This window comes from Petaurus breviceps, unplaced genomic scaffold (assembly GCF_028583685.1).
Source record: "Petaurus breviceps papuanus isolate PSGF00001 unplaced genomic scaffold, PetGlider_PUasm1.0 140, whole genome shotgun sequence".
NCBI classification, from domain to species: domain Eukaryota; kingdom Metazoa; phylum Chordata; class Mammalia; order Diprotodontia; family Petauridae; genus Petaurus; species Petaurus breviceps.
Genome location: NW_027185698.1, coordinates 43,888,553 through 43,907,301, shown reverse-complemented (window position 1 = coordinate 43,907,301; position 18,749 = coordinate 43,888,553). Strand labels below are relative to the sequence as shown.

At 39.5% G+C, this 18,749-nt stretch overlaps 1 protein-coding gene across 1 annotated transcript in view; it reads right to left on the bottom strand.

The window, feature by feature from the left end:
• The window catches only part of LOC138148362 (HAUS augmin-like complex subunit 3), a 369,469-nt gene that overhangs the window by 14,237 nt on the left and 336,483 nt on the right, over window positions 1-18,749 (bottom strand). The window contains exon 23 of the mRNA XM_069071053.1: window positions 10,506-10,573. Within this exon, the coding sequence (XP_068927154.1) occupies window positions 10,506-10,573 (68 nt within the window). The remainder of the gene's footprint in view (window positions 1-10,505; window positions 10,574-18,749) is intronic.

The window sequence follows — 18,749 nt, the reverse complement described above, 5'->3', positions numbered from 1 at the left end:
TTTCGCAGAAGCAGGAGACTAGGCTTTGTTTCATTACATATGCTGTTAGACTTAGTCAATGTGTCAGTTAGTTTTACTAAATTGCTCTTTTTTGCTCTTTTTAAATTTTTTGCAAGGGACAGCTAGTGGGCTAGGAGAAAAGAAGGAATATAAAAGAAATGATAGTGACATAAAAACAGAAGATATCTATATATATATATTTTTAAAGACTAGAACTCTGATCATTGAAGTGGCTTCAGAGAACTGATGGTGAAGTATGCTCGCCTCCTTCCATGTCAGTGGAGAGATAATAGGATCAGGAAGTAAGGAAGGAAACACAGAGGCCACATGAACCAATGCCTCATTTTACAGGTGAAGAACCAATAGCTCAAGGAGATTAAATGACTTGTACAAGGTCACTTGAGTCCTCTAACTCCGAGACATTGGTCTTTCCGCTGAGGAATGGATGAGGACAGCATTCATAGACATGGTCAGAGAATCAGTCTTGGATTTCCATCTATATGGGACCCAGAGGACATCGAGTCCAGCCCCCTTATTTTATGGAGGTGGGAGAGGTTAAGTGACCTGCCTTGGGTAGCACCCAAGCTGGTGCCTAATCTGCTTTCCCACACTGTTTGTTTGTTTGGCTGTCCTTTCCCCCCCTTTTGTTATAGGGGAAAGTTCTATGGCAGGGAGGAAATAGGTGGAAATTGACAGTGATGGTTTTTAAAAGCATCACTGGAATAATTTGTAAAGATCGCTTTATTTGAGAGGCTCTTTGGGAGAACCAGTACAGAATTTTCACAGTGTTAGGCCTGTGATTTGACAAGGTTCCTCCCTTCCACTGCCTCTAACCTCTTCTTGTCTTGGCAATGTTTCTCTGTTGGCTGCCCTAAGCACAAGGCCTGGGGATGAGGAGGTGGTGGATGGTAAACTCTGACGTAGGAGGATCATGGGGAGGAAGAGGAGATGTTTAGTCTGGAGAAAACAAGTCTTATGGGGGACATGATCACTGTTTTCAAGTATGTGAAGGGCAGATATAGGGAAGTGGGGTTAGACTTGTTTTGTTTGGCCACAGAAGGCAGACTTAGGAGTGGTGAGTGGAAGCTGTAAAGAGATAGACTTTTACTGCTACATAAGGAAATACTTGCCAACAATCAGAGCCGTCCAGAAGAGGAATAAGTTCCCCATCACAGGAGAGCCTGAAGTTGAGATAGGATAGCTATTTTTTGGTTTCAAGATCTCTTTCCACACTTAAAAATTACTGAGGACTCCAAAGACCTGTTGTTTAAGTGGGTTATATCTATTGATATTTACTGTATTAGAAATTAAAGTGGATAAAATTCTAAGTTATTTATTAAATTCATTAAAATAACAATAAAAACCCATTACATATTAACATAAGTAACATTACTAATGAAAAATAACCATATTTTTCAAAACAAGAAAATAACTGGGAAGATTGGTATTGTTTTGCTTATTTTTTTTTTTAAATATTTTATTCTGAATTTAAGAACTAAAAAAACAAGCATTTCTATAACATAGTAAAAGAGAAAAATAAGATGATTGCACATGAAACTACAGATCTGTTATATACAACTTGTTATTCCTTTTACACACACATATGTATATATATAAAATGAAGTTATCATGTAACTTTTTTCCCTTTTTTTTATTCCCTCCCACCCTAGAAATGGTTACCATTAGACATAAATATGTATATATATTAAAATCATTCTATATACACTTCTATTTATCAGTTCTTTCTCTGGATGTAGATAGAATCTTCCTGCATAGGTCCTTCGTGATTAATTTGAGTATTTATAATAGTTAAAATGACTATTAGTTGCTCAAAGGTTTTTTTTCTTTTTGGAGGGGGAAAGGTAGGGCAATTGGGGTTAAGTGACTTGCCCAAGGTCACACAGCTAGTTTTTGTGTTAAGTGTCTAAGGCCGGATTTGAACTCAGGTCCTTCTGACTCCAGGGCCGGTGCTCTATTCACTGTGCCACCTAGCTACTCCTTCAAAGTTTTTCTTAAAACAATATTGCTGCTACTGTATACAACATTCTCTTGGTTCTGCTCATTTTGCTCTTCATCATTTCGTGTTAAGTCTATCCATGTTTTTCTAAGATCATTGAGCTTACCATTTCTTGTAACATGATCATATACCTCAACTTGTGTAGCCATTTCCCAACTGATGTGCATCCCTGCAATTTCCAGTTCTTTTCCACCACAAAGAGAGCTTCTGTAAATACTTTAGAACATACAGGTTCTTTTCCTTTTTCCCTAATCATCTTTGAACACAGTCCTTATAGTGGTATCACTGGGTCAGAGGGTATAGGCAGTTAACATAACTCTTTCTGCATAATTCCAGATTGTTCTCCAAAATGTTTGGAGCAGTTCACAGTTCTACTAACAGTGAATTAGTGTCCCAGTTTCCCTGCATTCCCTCCAACATTTTTTGCTTTCCCCTTCAATCATTTTAGCCAATGTTTTACTTATTTTTTGCAAATTTCTTTAATGTCTGGCTTAACAGAAGACAGCTGTATTCTCCTATTTGCTTCTGTATTCATTCTGTTGTGATGTGTTATTCTGATTGAAGTCCATGAAGAAAATTTGAACCAGCACAGATATTTCATAGTTGTAAAAGGACAGAGCATTTTAATAGGCAAATAACTTACAGAGATTGTTGTGACCTTGACACCCCCTTGAAAGAGTCTTGGGGACTTTGGCAATTGTAGAGGATACTTTTTTTTAGGTATGGACTGGACCAGCCACCTTCTGAAGTTCTGTGATTCCAATATTCTTAGGGTTCATAGGATTTAGAGAATGTTTAGTCCAGCCTCTCTCTGCTCTCTCCCCCATTTTACATTGGAGGACACTAAAACTCAGGAAGGTTACTGAATTTGTTAAAGGTTCCACAGTGAGTGAAACACTGGCAGAGTTGGCTTTTGAGTCTAAGTCCTATGACTCCATAGCTACTAACCTTCCAGATAAACCATATTAATATTACATTATTATTATTATATATTATGAAATCAGGTGCTTCCATTATCAGATTATAAGTGAAATTCTAGTGAATCCAAATTCATGTCATCGACAAGGATTAAGTGCCTACTGTGTGCCAGGTACTATGCTAAGGGGATACAAAAAAGGGCAAAAAAACCCAGTCTCTGCTGTCAAGGAGTTCCTAGTCTAACGTGGAAGACAAGCCACCAACAACGATGTCCACACAAGGTATAGACAGGATACGTTGAAGATCACCTCAGAGGATGAGCACTAAGATTAAGGAGTACTGGGAAAGGGTTCTTATAGAGGATGGGACCTTAGCTGGGGTTTGAAGGAGGCCAGAGATGCCAGGAGACAGTGTTAGGAAGGAGAGTGCCCCAGGCATGGGGCACAGTCGGCAACATTGTTAGAAGTCAGGAGATCAACTGTGTTATGTGAGGAACAGCAAGGAAGCTGGTGTCATTGGAGCAGAGCACAGGAGGGAGGATAATAAGGTGTGGGAAGACTGGAAGGTAGGAAGGACCTTTCAAAGCCAAACAGAAGAATCGATCATTGATCCTGGAGCTAACAGGGAGCCACAGGAGGTCACTGAGTTGGGGCAGGACATGGCAGACCTGTGTTTTAGGAAGCTCAGACTGGCAGCTGGGTGGAGGATGGACTGGAGCAGGGAGAGATGGGGTAGGTAGATCACAGGCAGTAGGCTATGGCAACAGTCCAGGCCTGGGGTGATGAGGGCCTGGCCAGGGGGCCGGCAGTGTCAGAGGACAGAAGGGGGTATACCGTGTTTCCCCGATAATAAGACCTATCCTGAAAATAAGCCCTCCCCTTACTGTGTAAGATTCCTCTAAAATAAGCCCTCCCCCTAAAATAAGCCCTATTGAGATTGCTACTGTAGAAGGTGATCCCCTGCGCTACACGCTACATTACGGTACCCTCTGTATGCACCATTCCCCCCCCCCGTGAAACGCACGCCGCGCTCCGAGCTGCATCCAATCAGAGCTGCAGCAGTGAGCACGTCATCCTGTTCTTCCCCAGTGATTTGCTTATTGAATAAAGGTACATTTTTTGTTCACATTTACCTGTTTATTAAAATTGCTGTCAATGTTCATTAAAATAAGCCCTCCCCTGAAAATAAGCCCTCTGGTGTTTTTCTGTCCAAAAAATTTAATAAGACAGTGTCTTATTATCGGGGAAACATGGTATATGTGGGATGTTGTGAAGGCAGAAATGACAGGGCAGCAGACTGCATATGAAGGGATGACACAGAATAGAGAGAGAAGAAAAGAGCTCATAAGACATTTTTCTTGAGGCTGAGTAGAATTCTAGAGTTTTGAAGATCAGGCCCTTCCTGTGGAAACCTGGTGCATCTCACTTTGTTAAGGTGCTAAAGAGGACCAAGCAACTTAATTTCTCCGCACACACTGTTGCTGTTTACTCTCAGAACAATAAATTCATCAGAACATGACCACAATCTGACCTGAAGCTCTCCTCTTCAGATGACAGATTCCATTTTTATCATGTTAAAATACACATTAGAGCTGGAAAACCTTTCTATGGTTATCAATCCACAGAATATACTTTTTCCATTTGACAGATGAGGAACAGATCCATAGAAGGGTAGTAACTTGCTCAAAGTCACACAGGTAGTAGGTAGCAGAGCTGGGATTTGAACTCAGGTCTCCTGACTCCAAATCCAGAACTCTTTCCAATTTGCCACGTTGTTGGCAAAGTACCCTGTGAGCTTATACAAATGTTATTCTCTTTGTTTTAAAGAGGAGGAAATAGCCTCAGAGAAGAGAAGATGGCATAGCTGGGAAGTGCTGAAGGTAGGCCTCAACTCTAGCTTCAGTTAGCTCTGCCCTCCACCCCACTGAGGTTCAGCCAACAGGCAAGGAGAGGAAGCCCCATGGACAGAGGAGTGGCTACGGCCTTGATCCACTTGTAATGCCAAGCATTTTGGAAAGGTAGGCAACTATGCCTTAGCTCGCTCATCTCTAAAGTGATTATAATTCCCTCTGCTCCAAGGATGCCTTTATATCTAAGGATAAATGAAATTTATTTGGTGTAGTAAAAGAACATTGGAATGGGAGTCAGGAGAATGGGTTCTGTCACCACCTGGACTTCTGCAGGGTAAGTCTCAATCTTTTCATCTGTAAAATCAGGTAATTAGATGAAGTGGTTTCTAAGGCCCCTCCCAGCTCTGGTGGTTTGTGATCTAGAGTCCCTTTTAAGGTTCAGCATTCCCTGTACAAGGTCCCTTCCAGCCCCGAGTTTCTATGTTCTAAGGCCTTTTCCAGATCTGATATGTTTGTCTTTAATGACTGGACCTCCAGATGGGCCCAAGGGGAAAAGCAGCAGAGTGTATCCTGAACTGTCCCAGGGTCTCTCCCTCTGGACTTTGGCTCAGAGAAGCCCTGTTGGGGCCATCAGCCAAGACTTTCTAAGGCCTATAGAAAAATCAGCTAGGCTAAACTGTGATATGTTTCCCTCCTAAGTGAAACCAGGCTTGTATTCCTTGTGATGGACTCTCATTCTGTAGACAAATGCATGGATGGCTTCAATAAACCAGTTCTACAGGGGATCAGATTTTGAATAGGTGGGGAGTTAATGTTCACATTATCACAGCAGTATTGAAATGAGACCGAAAAAGTAAATTAAATTGTGGGTAATGACCATGTAGGGAAGAGGTTAATTTTATTTGTATTTCAGGGGTTTAAGCTACTGAGAAAAAAACAAAAAAGAGCAGCTGCTCCTAATGTTTAGGAGAGACTCTTCATGACCCAGTGAAGGGTAGCATTTGACTGCCTGCTCACTTCTGGTTTATAAACATGGGCTTAGTTTCTTGGGAGATAGCATCATGGCCTGCTGAAGGAAAGGCCTTTCAGGGCCACAGGAATGGACACTAGGTGCAGGCATAGCTTCCAGATTAAGCGGCAGTGTCTTCGAATGGGCTGGCTGCTGGCTTGCTCCAGAATGGTCAGCCCTGAGGTTCTCTCCAAGAATACAAACAGAGGACAGCCTGTTCTACCTTGCTCATGCTCAGGTGCTGGGGGTTTCTGGGACCAACCATTTTGCCATAGTACAGGCTACCACGAACATAGACTGTATTCTTAAAAAGGAGATATTTGTAAAGAAGAAAAATATATCAGCAAATGATAAAACATGATACCAATTTAGGGCAGACTCAGGTTTTATACCAATTAGATTTGGGGCCAAGTCTGTATAATATTTGAAGCTGGTGCGTGTTGGATGATTCAGGGAGGTGTGTCTTCTGTGCAAGGATCAAACTCCCTAAGTCTGGGAGCCTCTGCACTTAGATGGTAAAGATCAGCCCCCAAAGGAATTTGTGACCCCATGTCCTCTTAAATATGGGGACCCAGCCAGTGAGTCAGAATGCTGCATTTGTTCATTCTTTACTTCATTCATTCATTCATCATTCAGTAAACATTTTTTCAGAACCTACTATGCGCAAGGCCCTCTGTTTGGTGTTGGACAAGATGTGATGGATAGACAGTCCCTAACACAATGGATATTATACGTTAGTGGGATAAAATGTATGCAGAGAACTATACTACAAAGTGTGTACATGAGAAAAGTATAATGATGACCTAATGAGGAAAAATCACTTCCAGCTGTGAATGTTAGGAAAAACTTAACAGAAGAGATAGTATTTAGAATCATAGGTGTTAGCACTAGGAAGGACTTTAAAGATTATTGAATTAAATTCTCATTGGTGGTATGGTGGATAGAGTGCTGTGCCTGGAGCCAGAAAGACTCTTCTTCCTGTGTTCAGATCCAGTCTTAGATGCTTACTAGCTGTGTGACCTTGGACAAGTCACTTAACCCTGTTTGCCTCAGTTTTCTCATTTGTAAAATAGGAATAATATTACTAGCACCTATGAAGGTTGTGAGGCTAAAGAGGTAACATTTGTAAAGCACTTTGTAAACTTGAAAAGCACTTAATAAATGCTAGTATTAGTTATCACTAGATGAGTCTTAGAGAGGTTAAGCAATTTGTCCCAGGTCACCCAGTCATTTGAGTATCTGACATGGAACTTAAAACTGGGTCTTTTGGTTCCAAATCCAGCCCTCTTTTTCACTCTACTGTACCATATAGATGCAGAATGCTGCAGGAAGCAAAGGTGCTAAGACAGGAAGGTGTGGACCCTATTTGGGAGATGGTGAGTAGTCCAGTTTGCCTATAATTTGTATATAAGATTCTGGAAGAAGCATCACCTTGTGGCATATCCTCCTGGCTTAGGAGTCTGATCCTTATTTGGTAGGCACTGAAGGGTTTTGAATGAAGTGATATGATCACATATGTGCACCAGGAAGACCAGTCTGGCAATAATATTGAGGATAGATTAGAAGACAGGGGAAATACTGGAGTCAGGGAGCCTAATTAAGAAACTATCATGAATGCGTTAGAATTTATATAGAATGCTATAAGAAATGATGAAGGGAGTGGTTTCAGAAAAACCTGGGAAGACCTTTATGAATTGGAACAAAGTGAATTAAGCAGAACCAGGAGAAAAACCTGTACAGCAATAGCAATACTGTGATCAACAGTGAAAGACTTAGCAAGTCTGATCAACCCAATGATGAACCACAATTCCAAAGGACTCATGATATAAAATGCTATCCACCTCCAGATAGAAAACTCATGGACTCATAGTGCAGATTAATGCATATTTTTCCCTTTTATTTATTTTTCTTGCTTTTTTTGGAGCATAGCTAATGTGCAAATATGTTTTGTATGACTGTATATGTATAATGGGTATCATATTTCTTGCTTTCTCAATGGGTGGGGGAGGGGTGAGAAAAGGTGAAAATATAGAACTGAGAGTAAAAAATAAATTTAAAAATTTTAAACTATTAAAATAGTCCAAGGGGGATGTGATAAGGGCCTCAACTAGGGTGATGGCAAAAGGAGTAGACAAGATAGATCAGAAACAAGAGATACTGGGCAACAGAATCAACAGGACGTGACAACATGCGAGCTAAGAGGGAATGGGAGGAGTACAAGATAACTCTGAGATAAAGAACACTCAGGTTAGAATTTTCTAGTTCAACACTTGCAATTGACAACTTCTTCTGAGACTGAAGACCTGAGAATGGAAGAAACTTCCCAGGGTTTACACAGCAAGTTAGGGTAAAAGCCAATGTTCAAACCCAGGCCTTTTGGGCTCCCAGTTCAGGGCTTTTTTCCAATTTGGAATTGGAGAATTAGATGGGACCTCAGAGGGTATCTAGTTCAACTTCTATCTGAACAGAAATCTCTCCACCACATTGCTGAGAAGTGGTACCTAATGGAACATCCCCATGGAAACTCTTGGGGCTTGGTCCTCATGACTGGCTCCAGAGAACACCATTAACACTGCACCACATTGGAATGGGCACATAAACTTCAAGTCCATTGTCCTCCATGTTTAGGACAGCGTGTTCATGTGCCCTCTGTGCCCTCTAACCTTCCTCATCAGGTGTAGGGTCTGTTTTTTTTTCATAATTCACATTTATGATAACAAAAACTCACACTTTGATAGCAATCTCATATCTGCAAAGTACTTTCCTCACAACAACCCTGGGAGAGAAGTAACATAGGTATTATAATTATTCTCTTTTACATTTGAGGGAACTCTGGTCCATAAAGGAAACATCACTTAGATTTGTAGGCTATTAAATGTGAAAGGGGCCTTTGGAGATCCTCCCAGTTTTATCCCTTTATTTTATAGAAGAGAAAATGGGGGCTCAGTGTCACCCTCCCTAAGGAGGGACACATCAAGGAAATGTCAAGGGGGAAAAAGGAGAAGCCTGATGTCTCAAGTGCTAAGTGATTTCTACTTAGGAGGGGAAGATCTGTGGGGGACAGATACAGCAGAGATGGCTAAAAACCACTTGATGTACCTGAATGTGGGACATTCTGTCTGTGGTTACGTTTTTGTCTTATGCTGGGACATGTTACTGACTGTATTGTTAAGAATAAAAAGCCATTTCTGGTTATGATTTAGATGATAACTGGGGTGCTTTGAAAAATCTCTGATTTCATTTTTGTAGGTGCAGATCCAACCCTTCCATGTTGGTCTTCTAATCCTATGTGTCTGCTAACCCTGTCTGCTCATAAATCCTCCATTAGAGAAGCTACTCAATGATTTTCTTGGTTAAATAAGATGTGGTCTGTCTCCTATGTAGGTGAAGTAGGAAGCTACTATGTGGTGTGACTGAGGAATGTCAAGAAGGCTCCCCTTCCCTAAAATATTTCCCTTATCACTGATGTACAACATTTTTTCCATTAGTGATTATTTCTTTTGAGTTAAACATTGTGGCTCCTCTTTTTTTTTTGAGGGGGGAGAGGGGAACATATTCATTCAATATTCATTCATCCATAATACCATTCCTGGCATTAGTTTACTGGGGCTGAGAGTGTGGAGACACTACATTAATCAATACAAGCCTGGGAGAGGTCGGAATATGGGGATAACTGGACTACAAACCTGAGGCAAGCTGTAGTAAGAGTAGAAAGCAGGCACTGAAGAGAAACTCAGCTGATTTCACAAATTTTTTGAGAGTCAACAATCTGATCTCTTATCACAAAGACCACTCACTTGGGAGTTAGGAGACCTGGTTTGCCACTTACTGGTTTGCTATGTGGCCCTAGACATAATAACTTAGTTTCTCTACTGTAAAATGAAGTGGTTGGACTGGATGGTCCTGAGGTTTATTCTAAGATCATCTATTTGAAGATTTTACCCAACTCTAACATTCTATAATCCAATGACTTTGGGGTTCTATTGTCAGAGCTACCTTTTTAGGCTTCATTTCCCCATTAGTAAAATAGAAAAAGTTGGCCTGGATGAACTGTAAGCTTCCTTCTAGCTCTAGTATTAGACAACTGTAGGTATTTATTTACTTATAAGTCACATTAAACTTTTTCATAAAAGAAACATAGCTAGAACAGGCTGTGGTATATGATTATAATGGAATACTATTGTGCTATAAGAAATGATGAGCAGGCAGATTTCAGAAAGACCTGGAAAGATTTATATGAACTGAGGCTGAGTGAAGTGAGCAGAACCAGGAGAACATTGCACACAGTAACAGTAACATTGTATGATGACCAACTGTGAATGGGTTTAGCTATTCTCAGTGATACATGACACAAGAAAATTCCAAAGGATTTATGAGGCTTTCCACCTCCAGAGAAAGAACTGATATGAATGCAGACCAAAGCATACTATTTTTCACTTTTTTGTTTTCTTTAACAAAAAGATGAATATGCAAATGTGTTTTACATGATTACACATGTGTAACTTATATAAATAAATATATAAAAATAAATATAAATAAAGATGCTTACCATCTCAGGGCCAGGGAGGAGAAGGGAGGTGAAGGACAGAATTTGGAACTCAACATTTAAAAAATGAATGCTAAAAATTGTTTTTATGTGTAGTTGAGAAAAAAATAAAATATTATTAAAAAGAAGTAGCTATATTATGTTTTACTGTAACATTTAAGTTCACCTGCAAATTCAGGAATTTGTGAGTCTTCCACTTCAAATAGTAGTTCATCATGAATTTGGGCAAGCAACCTAAAAAAAGAAAGGAAGAAATATGTTTGATGTCTTATTCACCATATTCTCTTGGCAAGCAAATAGGAAAATTCTGTAATTTATGCACCTTATACCACAGCAGATCATAACTATACTGGTTTACTGATCTATTTTAGGGAGTAATTTAAGGCACAAAGGAATTAAATGACCTGTCCAGGGTAACATAACTAAGTGTTGGACAGGATTTGAACCCAGATTCTCCTACTCCAAATTAAGCTCTGTATTATCTACGACTTCACAGGGCCTTTAGTTTGACAACCATAAGCAAAGCATTTACATGTGTTCAGTATATTATATTACATATTTTAAAAATCTGCATAGTAGGCACTTGATAAATGCTTGTGAACTTAATATGAACAATAAGAAGTTTGGTATTGCTTGATTGAAGTTTACATGGAAGATAAAGTATAAGAAGACTGAAAAAGTTAGGAAGGGTCCACTTTATGAAGAGCTTTAAAAGCCAAATAGATAATTTAATATTTAATATGATATTTATATAGTATAATTATATACTATTCTATTCTTATGTAATAATGGATATAATATAATTAATATTTAATATAGTACCTGAAGATAACAGGTGTCCACTGTAGCTAACTGAGGAGGGGAATGACATGATTAGGCCTATACTTTAGAAAAATCACGTTGGCAGCTACATGGAGGATGGATTGGAATGGTTAGAGATTTGAAGTAAAGAGATGAATTTGAAGGCTATTGCAGTAGTCTACTGGAGAGGTGGTGATGGTCCACACCAGGGTGGAGACTATATGGGTGGAAAGAGGGGGAAGGATACTAGAGATGTTATAAAGGTAGAAATGATAAGACCTGATGACATATTTGTTATGTGGGATGAATATGAATGAAGAAGCAAGGATGGTCCTGACATTGTGAGCCTAGGTGACTGAGAGAATGATAATTATCTGAATAGTAACAGAGAAATTCAGAAGAGGAAAGGTATTTTTTTTGTGGGGTGGGGAGAGGGAGAGAGAGAGACTGAGTTCTTTTGTAGACATATTGAATTTGAGATGTTTATAGAATATCCTATTTGAAATGTTCAAAAGGCAATGGGTGATATAAGACTAGAATTCAGCATAGAGGCTAGGGTTGTGTATATAGATATGGTAGTCATTGCACAGAGATGATAATGTGACCCTTGGGAGCTGATGAGATCACCAAGAAATCTAGTATAGAGGAAGAAGAAAAGAAGCCCCAAGACAGAGCCTTGGGGGACATCACTGGTTAATGGATGTGACCTGGATGAAGATCCAGCAAAGGAGACTGAGGAAGAGCTGTCAGAGATGTAGGGAGAGAACCAGGAGAGAGCAGTGTCATGAAAACTAGAAAAGACAGTAACCAAAGAGATGGGAAAATTGACAACGTCAAAGGTTGCAGAGAGGTCAAGAAGGACGAGGACTGAGAAAAAGCCATTAATATTGGCAATTAGAAATCACTGGTAATTCTGAACAGAGCAGTTTTAGTTGAATAATGATGTAGAAAGCCAGACTGCATAGGGCTTAGAAGAGAGTTAGAAGGGTAGCAGTGGAAGCCCCAGTTGTAGACAGCTTTCTCAAGGACTTTAGTCAGGATATGGAGGAGAGATATAGGATGAGAGTTAGTGGGAATGGTCAGATCAAGTGGGTGTATTTCATGGATGGAGGAGATCTAGGCATGTTTGGAAGCAGCAGGGAAGCAGTCAATAGACAGGGAGACTGAAGATGGGGATGGTGGTGGAGGAAATCTACTACAGATGTGGGATGGGATTAAGAGTGCATGCAGAACAATTTGCGTTGGAGAGGAGAAAGGCCACTTCTTTATTTGAGAGGGATTCAGGAAATAGTGGAGGAAGATAATGAGGCAAACTATTTCTAATTTCCTGGCAATTATGTGAACACTTGAGGGCTCTTTATCCTTAGCTCTCTAAGAAATTATTTCTGCTAACATTTCTTTGGCTATGAAGCAAAATGATGGGATTGGACTAATAATAATAGTAACTCATTTATGTAGGGTTTGAGGTTTTATACAGCAGTCCTGTCAGAAAGGTGTGTGTGTGTGTGTGTGTGTGTGTGTGTGTGTGTGTGTGTGTGTGTGAGAGAGGGGGGGGGGGGAAAGGGGGGGACATGCCAAGGTCCCACATCTGGGAAGTGTCAATTCTTCTGATATCAAGATCTACTCTCCTTACTGGTTCTTTCCACTGCTAATGTGGAACCTTTCTTATCTGATCTCTGTTTTCCCAATTTTCCAGTTTCCCTTATGACATAGTTTGGACCATCCATTTCCCATGATGTACTTTGCTTTCTAGTTCTTTATGTATTTGGTTAAGTGTACTTCAGCCCTCTCCCCGCCCCCTATCAGATTAGAAACTTTTTGAGGACAGGGACTTGGTAGCTGTGAGGTTTTTTTAGCTACTTTGAACTCAGTTTCCTCATCTGTTAAATGGGAATAATGATACTTGCATTCCCTACTTACCTACTTTACAGGGTTGTTGTGAGGATTCAAAGAGATGAAGTCTTATATATTTAAATGAGTTCCTTATATATCTTGGAAATGAGACTTTTATCAGAAAAACTTGCAGCAAAGACTTTTTTCCAGTTACTTATTTCCATTCTAATTTTAACTGCATTGATTTTGTTTGTGCAAAAACTTTTTAATTTTAAGCAATCAAAATTGTTCATTTTTATCTTCTATGATCCTCTCTATTCCTTGTCTAGAATAAAATCTTACTCTGTTCATGGTTACAAAAGTATTTTCTTCCATGTTTCTCTATTTATATGACTTTTTATATCTAAGCCATGTATTGTATTTTATAATGTGAGATCTTGGTCTAAACCTAATTTTGTTCAACTCCTTTCACATTTTCCCAGCAGTTTTTGTTAAACAGTGAATCCTTACCCCAGTAGTTGGGTTCTTTGGGTTTCTTGAATATTGTCCTAATATGTTCATTTGCTTCTGTATGTTGTGGATCTAAACTATTTTCCTCATCAATTTTTCTATTTTTTAAAGCAGTATCAAATAGTTTTGTCCAGTCCTCTTTCCATTAGACTATTCAATCCCATAACAAATAACTGTGATTGATTTACATATCCATTTTTACAGAACACAGGGAAGCAGACAATTATAAAGGCATCGTTGTAAAAGAAAACATCATTGAACTTGGAGTTGGGAGACCTAGGACTGAGTACCTGTTCTGCTGTCCACTGGATATGTGACCTTTGGCATGGTACTTACCATCTCTGAGCCTCTAAAGGATTGGAAAAGGCACCCTTTAAGGTCTCTTCCTTAGTGATACTTTTTAATACTCTTATAAGTTGTGTATTAATTTGTATGCATTAAAAATGGAGGCAATGGGGGAATTCTGACCCCTTTGCCAGCATTCTGACATAATTTCATCTGCCTTTGGGCAAATGTGGACAATGGAAAAAGGGGGATGACTTCAGATGTAGCACTATGAATAGAATTTTTGAAAGGCCAAGAGAAAGACAGGAACTGAGAGAGTGAGAGAAATAACTGCAGCTGAGAGAATCTGTTTCAGTGCTGCTGTAGAGGTTAAACTCCAATAGTCAGGAGTTGCCCTGTTTAAAAGTATTAGCTTTTGGGGCATTTTGTCCAATGCCTCATTTCATTGCTAAAGTTTTCAGAGACCAAAAGGAACATGAGTAGACCCTACAGTGATGCTCTGAGACTCAAGGAGAATAAAGATGCTGAGTCCTAGGAGAATGATCCTTAGGTCCTAACTGCTCATATAGGCATGACCATGAAAATCATTAAGGTTTTTTCAAAGCACTCTAATTTCTGTTAATTGCCTTTGTCCAGCCCACATCTCACGACCCCATGATAGAACTGGGATACCAAAAAGAAGGAAACTGGATCCCAATCTAAAAGGATTTTCTGGTTTCGGAATGGCTGAACCTGGAGATCAAATGGACTGTATAGCCTATATTACATGTGAATAATATTTACTATTTATTAATCTAATTTAAACTGCATGTTTAAATTATGCTACTGATTAAAGATTGAAAAGTGAAGCCAACATATGAGGGCCAAGATAGAGATTGAATTAGTCATACTGCTAGTATGTAGTCATACTACTCTAAGATATAACAGTGATGATAGAGTTAGTTGAATAAAAGTTTAGGGTCCTAATGATGATCAGAGTCCAGATTGCTGGATTTTTTATACTTATAAAAGTTTTTAAACTCTTTTTTTACACTTGTTACATTGATATTTTGTGTATAGTGGAGTTAGATAAATTTATGAAAAGGCACTTAATAACTATATAACCACAGATCACCATTTCATCTTGTATGTACAATGGGGTAATGATACTTGCCCATTTGACAACTTTGTTGTAAGAAAGGCCCTTTTATCATGTTATATAAATGAGAGTTAATATTATATTTTTTATCACTGAATCCTTTAATACTAAGTGGGAATTTGGGATTTAAAATCTGTATCATGTAATTTATAGGACATAATGTTAGAACAGGTTTTCTAAAACCAAACACATCACATAGTAGTTCCTTCCTCTGTAAAATTAGGGAGCTGAACTAAATGATCTTTAGAGTCTTTTTCAGTTCTAAATCGTAGGATCTTAAGATACTATTATTACTACTAATAATAACAATTCACAATCATATATACATGTTCTTCTGGCCTAGCACACATTTCTTTTTTTTTTTTTTTTTGCTTTTCAGAGGGGAATTGGGGTTAAGTGACTTGCCCAAAGTCACACAGCTAGTGAGTGTGTCAAGTGTCTGAGGCTGGATTTGAACTCAGGTCCTCCTAACTCCAGGGCTGGTACTCTACTCACTGAGCCACCGACTTGCCCAAGGTCACATGGCTAGTAAGTATTAAGTGTTTGAGGCCAGATTTGAACTCAGGTCCTCCTGACTCCAGGGCCAGAGCTCTATTCATTGAGCCACCTAGCCTCCCCCCTAGCACACATTTCAATACCTCCAGGAGTGATGACTTTTTCATCAGTGTCCACACTTTCCCCATTGATGCTGACTGCACATAGCCCCACCACACCTTAGGGGAAAGTCTTCATGAGCTGCTGTGGTCAGACTTAGACTTCCTTCTGGTGATGAGCCTTTGTATTGAGCCAGGCCCTCATTTGACATATAGTGAATTACCAGACCTTCCCCACATGGTGGGATCTACAGAGCTTGAATTCCTCTGGAAGAGCCTTCAAGGTCACCTCCATTTTACAATGAGGCAACAAAGGAGGACTTGAGGGGATAGCATTGCATATGGTACTGTGGGGATTTTATGAAAGAATGCAGCCGAAACCTAGTCTGAGGATGAGAAAGACTAGAAGATGGTCACTGAAGCAAGATCTTCATCATTGAAAAATAGATCAGTTAGTGAATTAGATTACACTCTTGATCAGAAGGGGACAGAGGAAGACACAAATAATGGGAAGTCTTTCCTGATTTTTTCAGTTGTTCATACTCTTCCTTCAGATCATAATGCATTTATTTTGTACATAAATCTTTTATTAACTTGTATGTAAACACGCTGTTACCTCCCATAGAATGAAAGCTCCTTGAGGACAGGGACTATTTAATTTCTGGCTTTGCATCCTCCGATCCAAGCACATTGCCTGTTATATTGTAAGTGCCTATTGATTGAGTTTTACAAATCACTTTTCCCACAGCAATTCTGTAAAATAGGTTTAAGGTTTTTTGTTTTGTTTTTAGGTAAGAGGAGGAGATATCCAGATGGGTTAGGAATTTCATTGGTTTCCTTAATGAAAATTCCCTCTACTAATGCAGATCAACAACATACCTATAATTTACAGTTTTAGAGAGTTGCTTGGAGCACACTAAGGTGTTAAATGACTTGACCATGGTCACATTATTACAGGTAAGAGCTAGGACCTGAACTTGGGTCTTCCCAATTCCAAAGCCTCTCTGCTATTTCCATGCTGCTTTCCATGAGACAGGCAGAATGGTATTTCTATACTATCCCCATTTTGTAGATAAGGGAACTGGGGTGAGAGATGTTATGACCTTCCCAAGATCACATTGCTACTAAGTAGACTTAATACTGGGACTCAGATCTGCTTTTCCTGATCTTTTTCATGGTTATGATATGATAAAATAAAAACCATGTATAAAATGCAGTTAGTTTAGCATGAAAATCAGAAGGCCAATTAGATTCTGTCTTTGAATACTTGTGCTTCCATATGCATTCTCCTCCATCTTGTTGTTTTTCTGGTATTCTTCCATGGAAAATTAGATTGTATGAGGCATCTATCATTTCATACATTCAGGTGGATGTAATTAATCAACATATTTTAATTTAATGAATAAAGGACCGCTAAACTCACTATCTAACATTTTTTGTTACAGTTATAGCAGGCCAGCATGTTTGGACTCGTAGAACCATGATTGTGTATTATCCTCTATGGACCAAATGCTTGGCTGTTATAACCCTAAAAAAGACAGACATTCATCTAGAGGGTCATTTCCTCCTTAAAAGTCAGAGACACTTAAACTGTCTGGTCTTCACGTATTTACTTTCCATTCAAAACCTATAATGTGATCTCTGTATAATGTCACAGTCTTCCCAGGTGAATTATTTTTCAAACAGTTCAAACAGAAGAGGGACTTGTGACTTTTTACAGATTTGGGAAAAATAGCTGGGGGAGGAGACTTTCACACTTCTTGAAATTACATTGTGAAATTCAGAAGTGCTGTTGTGACTAGGATCTAAGAATAGAGTTCAAATTGTTAGTCACTTACACATCACAACCAGAGGCCCAGTGAAACAGATTAGCATATTTCTAATTGAAAATTGGGGCACAGGAAATAAAGAGAAATGGAAGAAAGATCAGAGTAGTTTGTAGAAGCTGAAAACAGATGGAGGAAAACTAATCATTTTCACTGGAAGGAAATTAATCACTGAATTAGTTTTCTCTCCACTGCTTGAGAGAAGCCTGCAAATCCCAGAGCTGCAAGAGCTTGCTTTTACTACTGTGAGCGTGCCCAGAATCACAGAATCTCAGAATGGGAAAAGACCAGATATTGTTTAGTCCTCTCCTTATCCGAGACCGGTGACGGGGAGCTCGCTAGTCTACAAGGAGACCTATCCCTCTTCTGGATGACTCTGATTGTAGGATGATTTGCCTGATCTCAGTCTTAAACGTCCCTTGCTATAATGTGTACCCACTGTTTCTGGCCTCTTCCATACCACAGCCCTTCAGATCGCTGACAGCTCTCACGTCGCCACTGTCTTCTCGCCAGGCTGAATAGCCCCAGTGCCTTTGTGTAGTCCTTTGCCATGCATACCATAGTCTCCTGATCACTCTCATTTGTTTGCTCTCCAATTTGTTAAAATCCTTCCTAAAATGAAACCCCCATAACTTAACTTTGTTGTTCAGTCATTTTCAGTTGTGTCTGATTCTTCCTGATGCCATCTGGGGTTTTCCTGGCAAAGATACTGGAATGGTTAGCTACTTCCTTCTCCAGTTCATTTTACAGATGAGAAAACGGAGGCAAACAGGGTTAAGGGACTTGTCCAGCTCACACAGTTAGGAAGTGTCTGAGGCCAGATTCGAACTCAGGAAAATGAGTCTTCCGACTTCAGGCCTGGTACTTTATCCACTATGCCATCTTACTGCCCTCTCTCCAACCAACTGGTACTTGTAGCTAACACATTTCCACCACTTGCTCCCCCAATCCCAGTGACCCAGAATCTATGTTTCCAGTGGGAGGAAGGCCCACCCCCATTTTTGGCTGCCTCTCCCCATACTTTTGTCACTGTCTAGATCAATTCTATGACTCCCTAGTTATAAGTTCCCCTTCTCCGGTCTTTTCTCTTGTGAACTCTGAAGCCTCTGCTTAATTATTCCTTCTTCCCTAACCTGTTCTTTTCACACTTTTTTTTATCTTTGTTAACTCATGGAAACTTGGTCCCCTCTAGAAGACATTGTTTCATTGGTTACCCTCTATAGTATAGGGTCATTCTTCTCTTACGAGCCTAAACACAGTGGGTTAACTAATAACAAGTTGGTATAATTGTTCCCCATTTGACATTTCCAAATCTTCTGCCACCACCATTACTCACAATCTTTTCTTATTTAAGGCTCTCTCTCTACACACACACACACACACACACACACACACACACACACACACACACACACACACACACA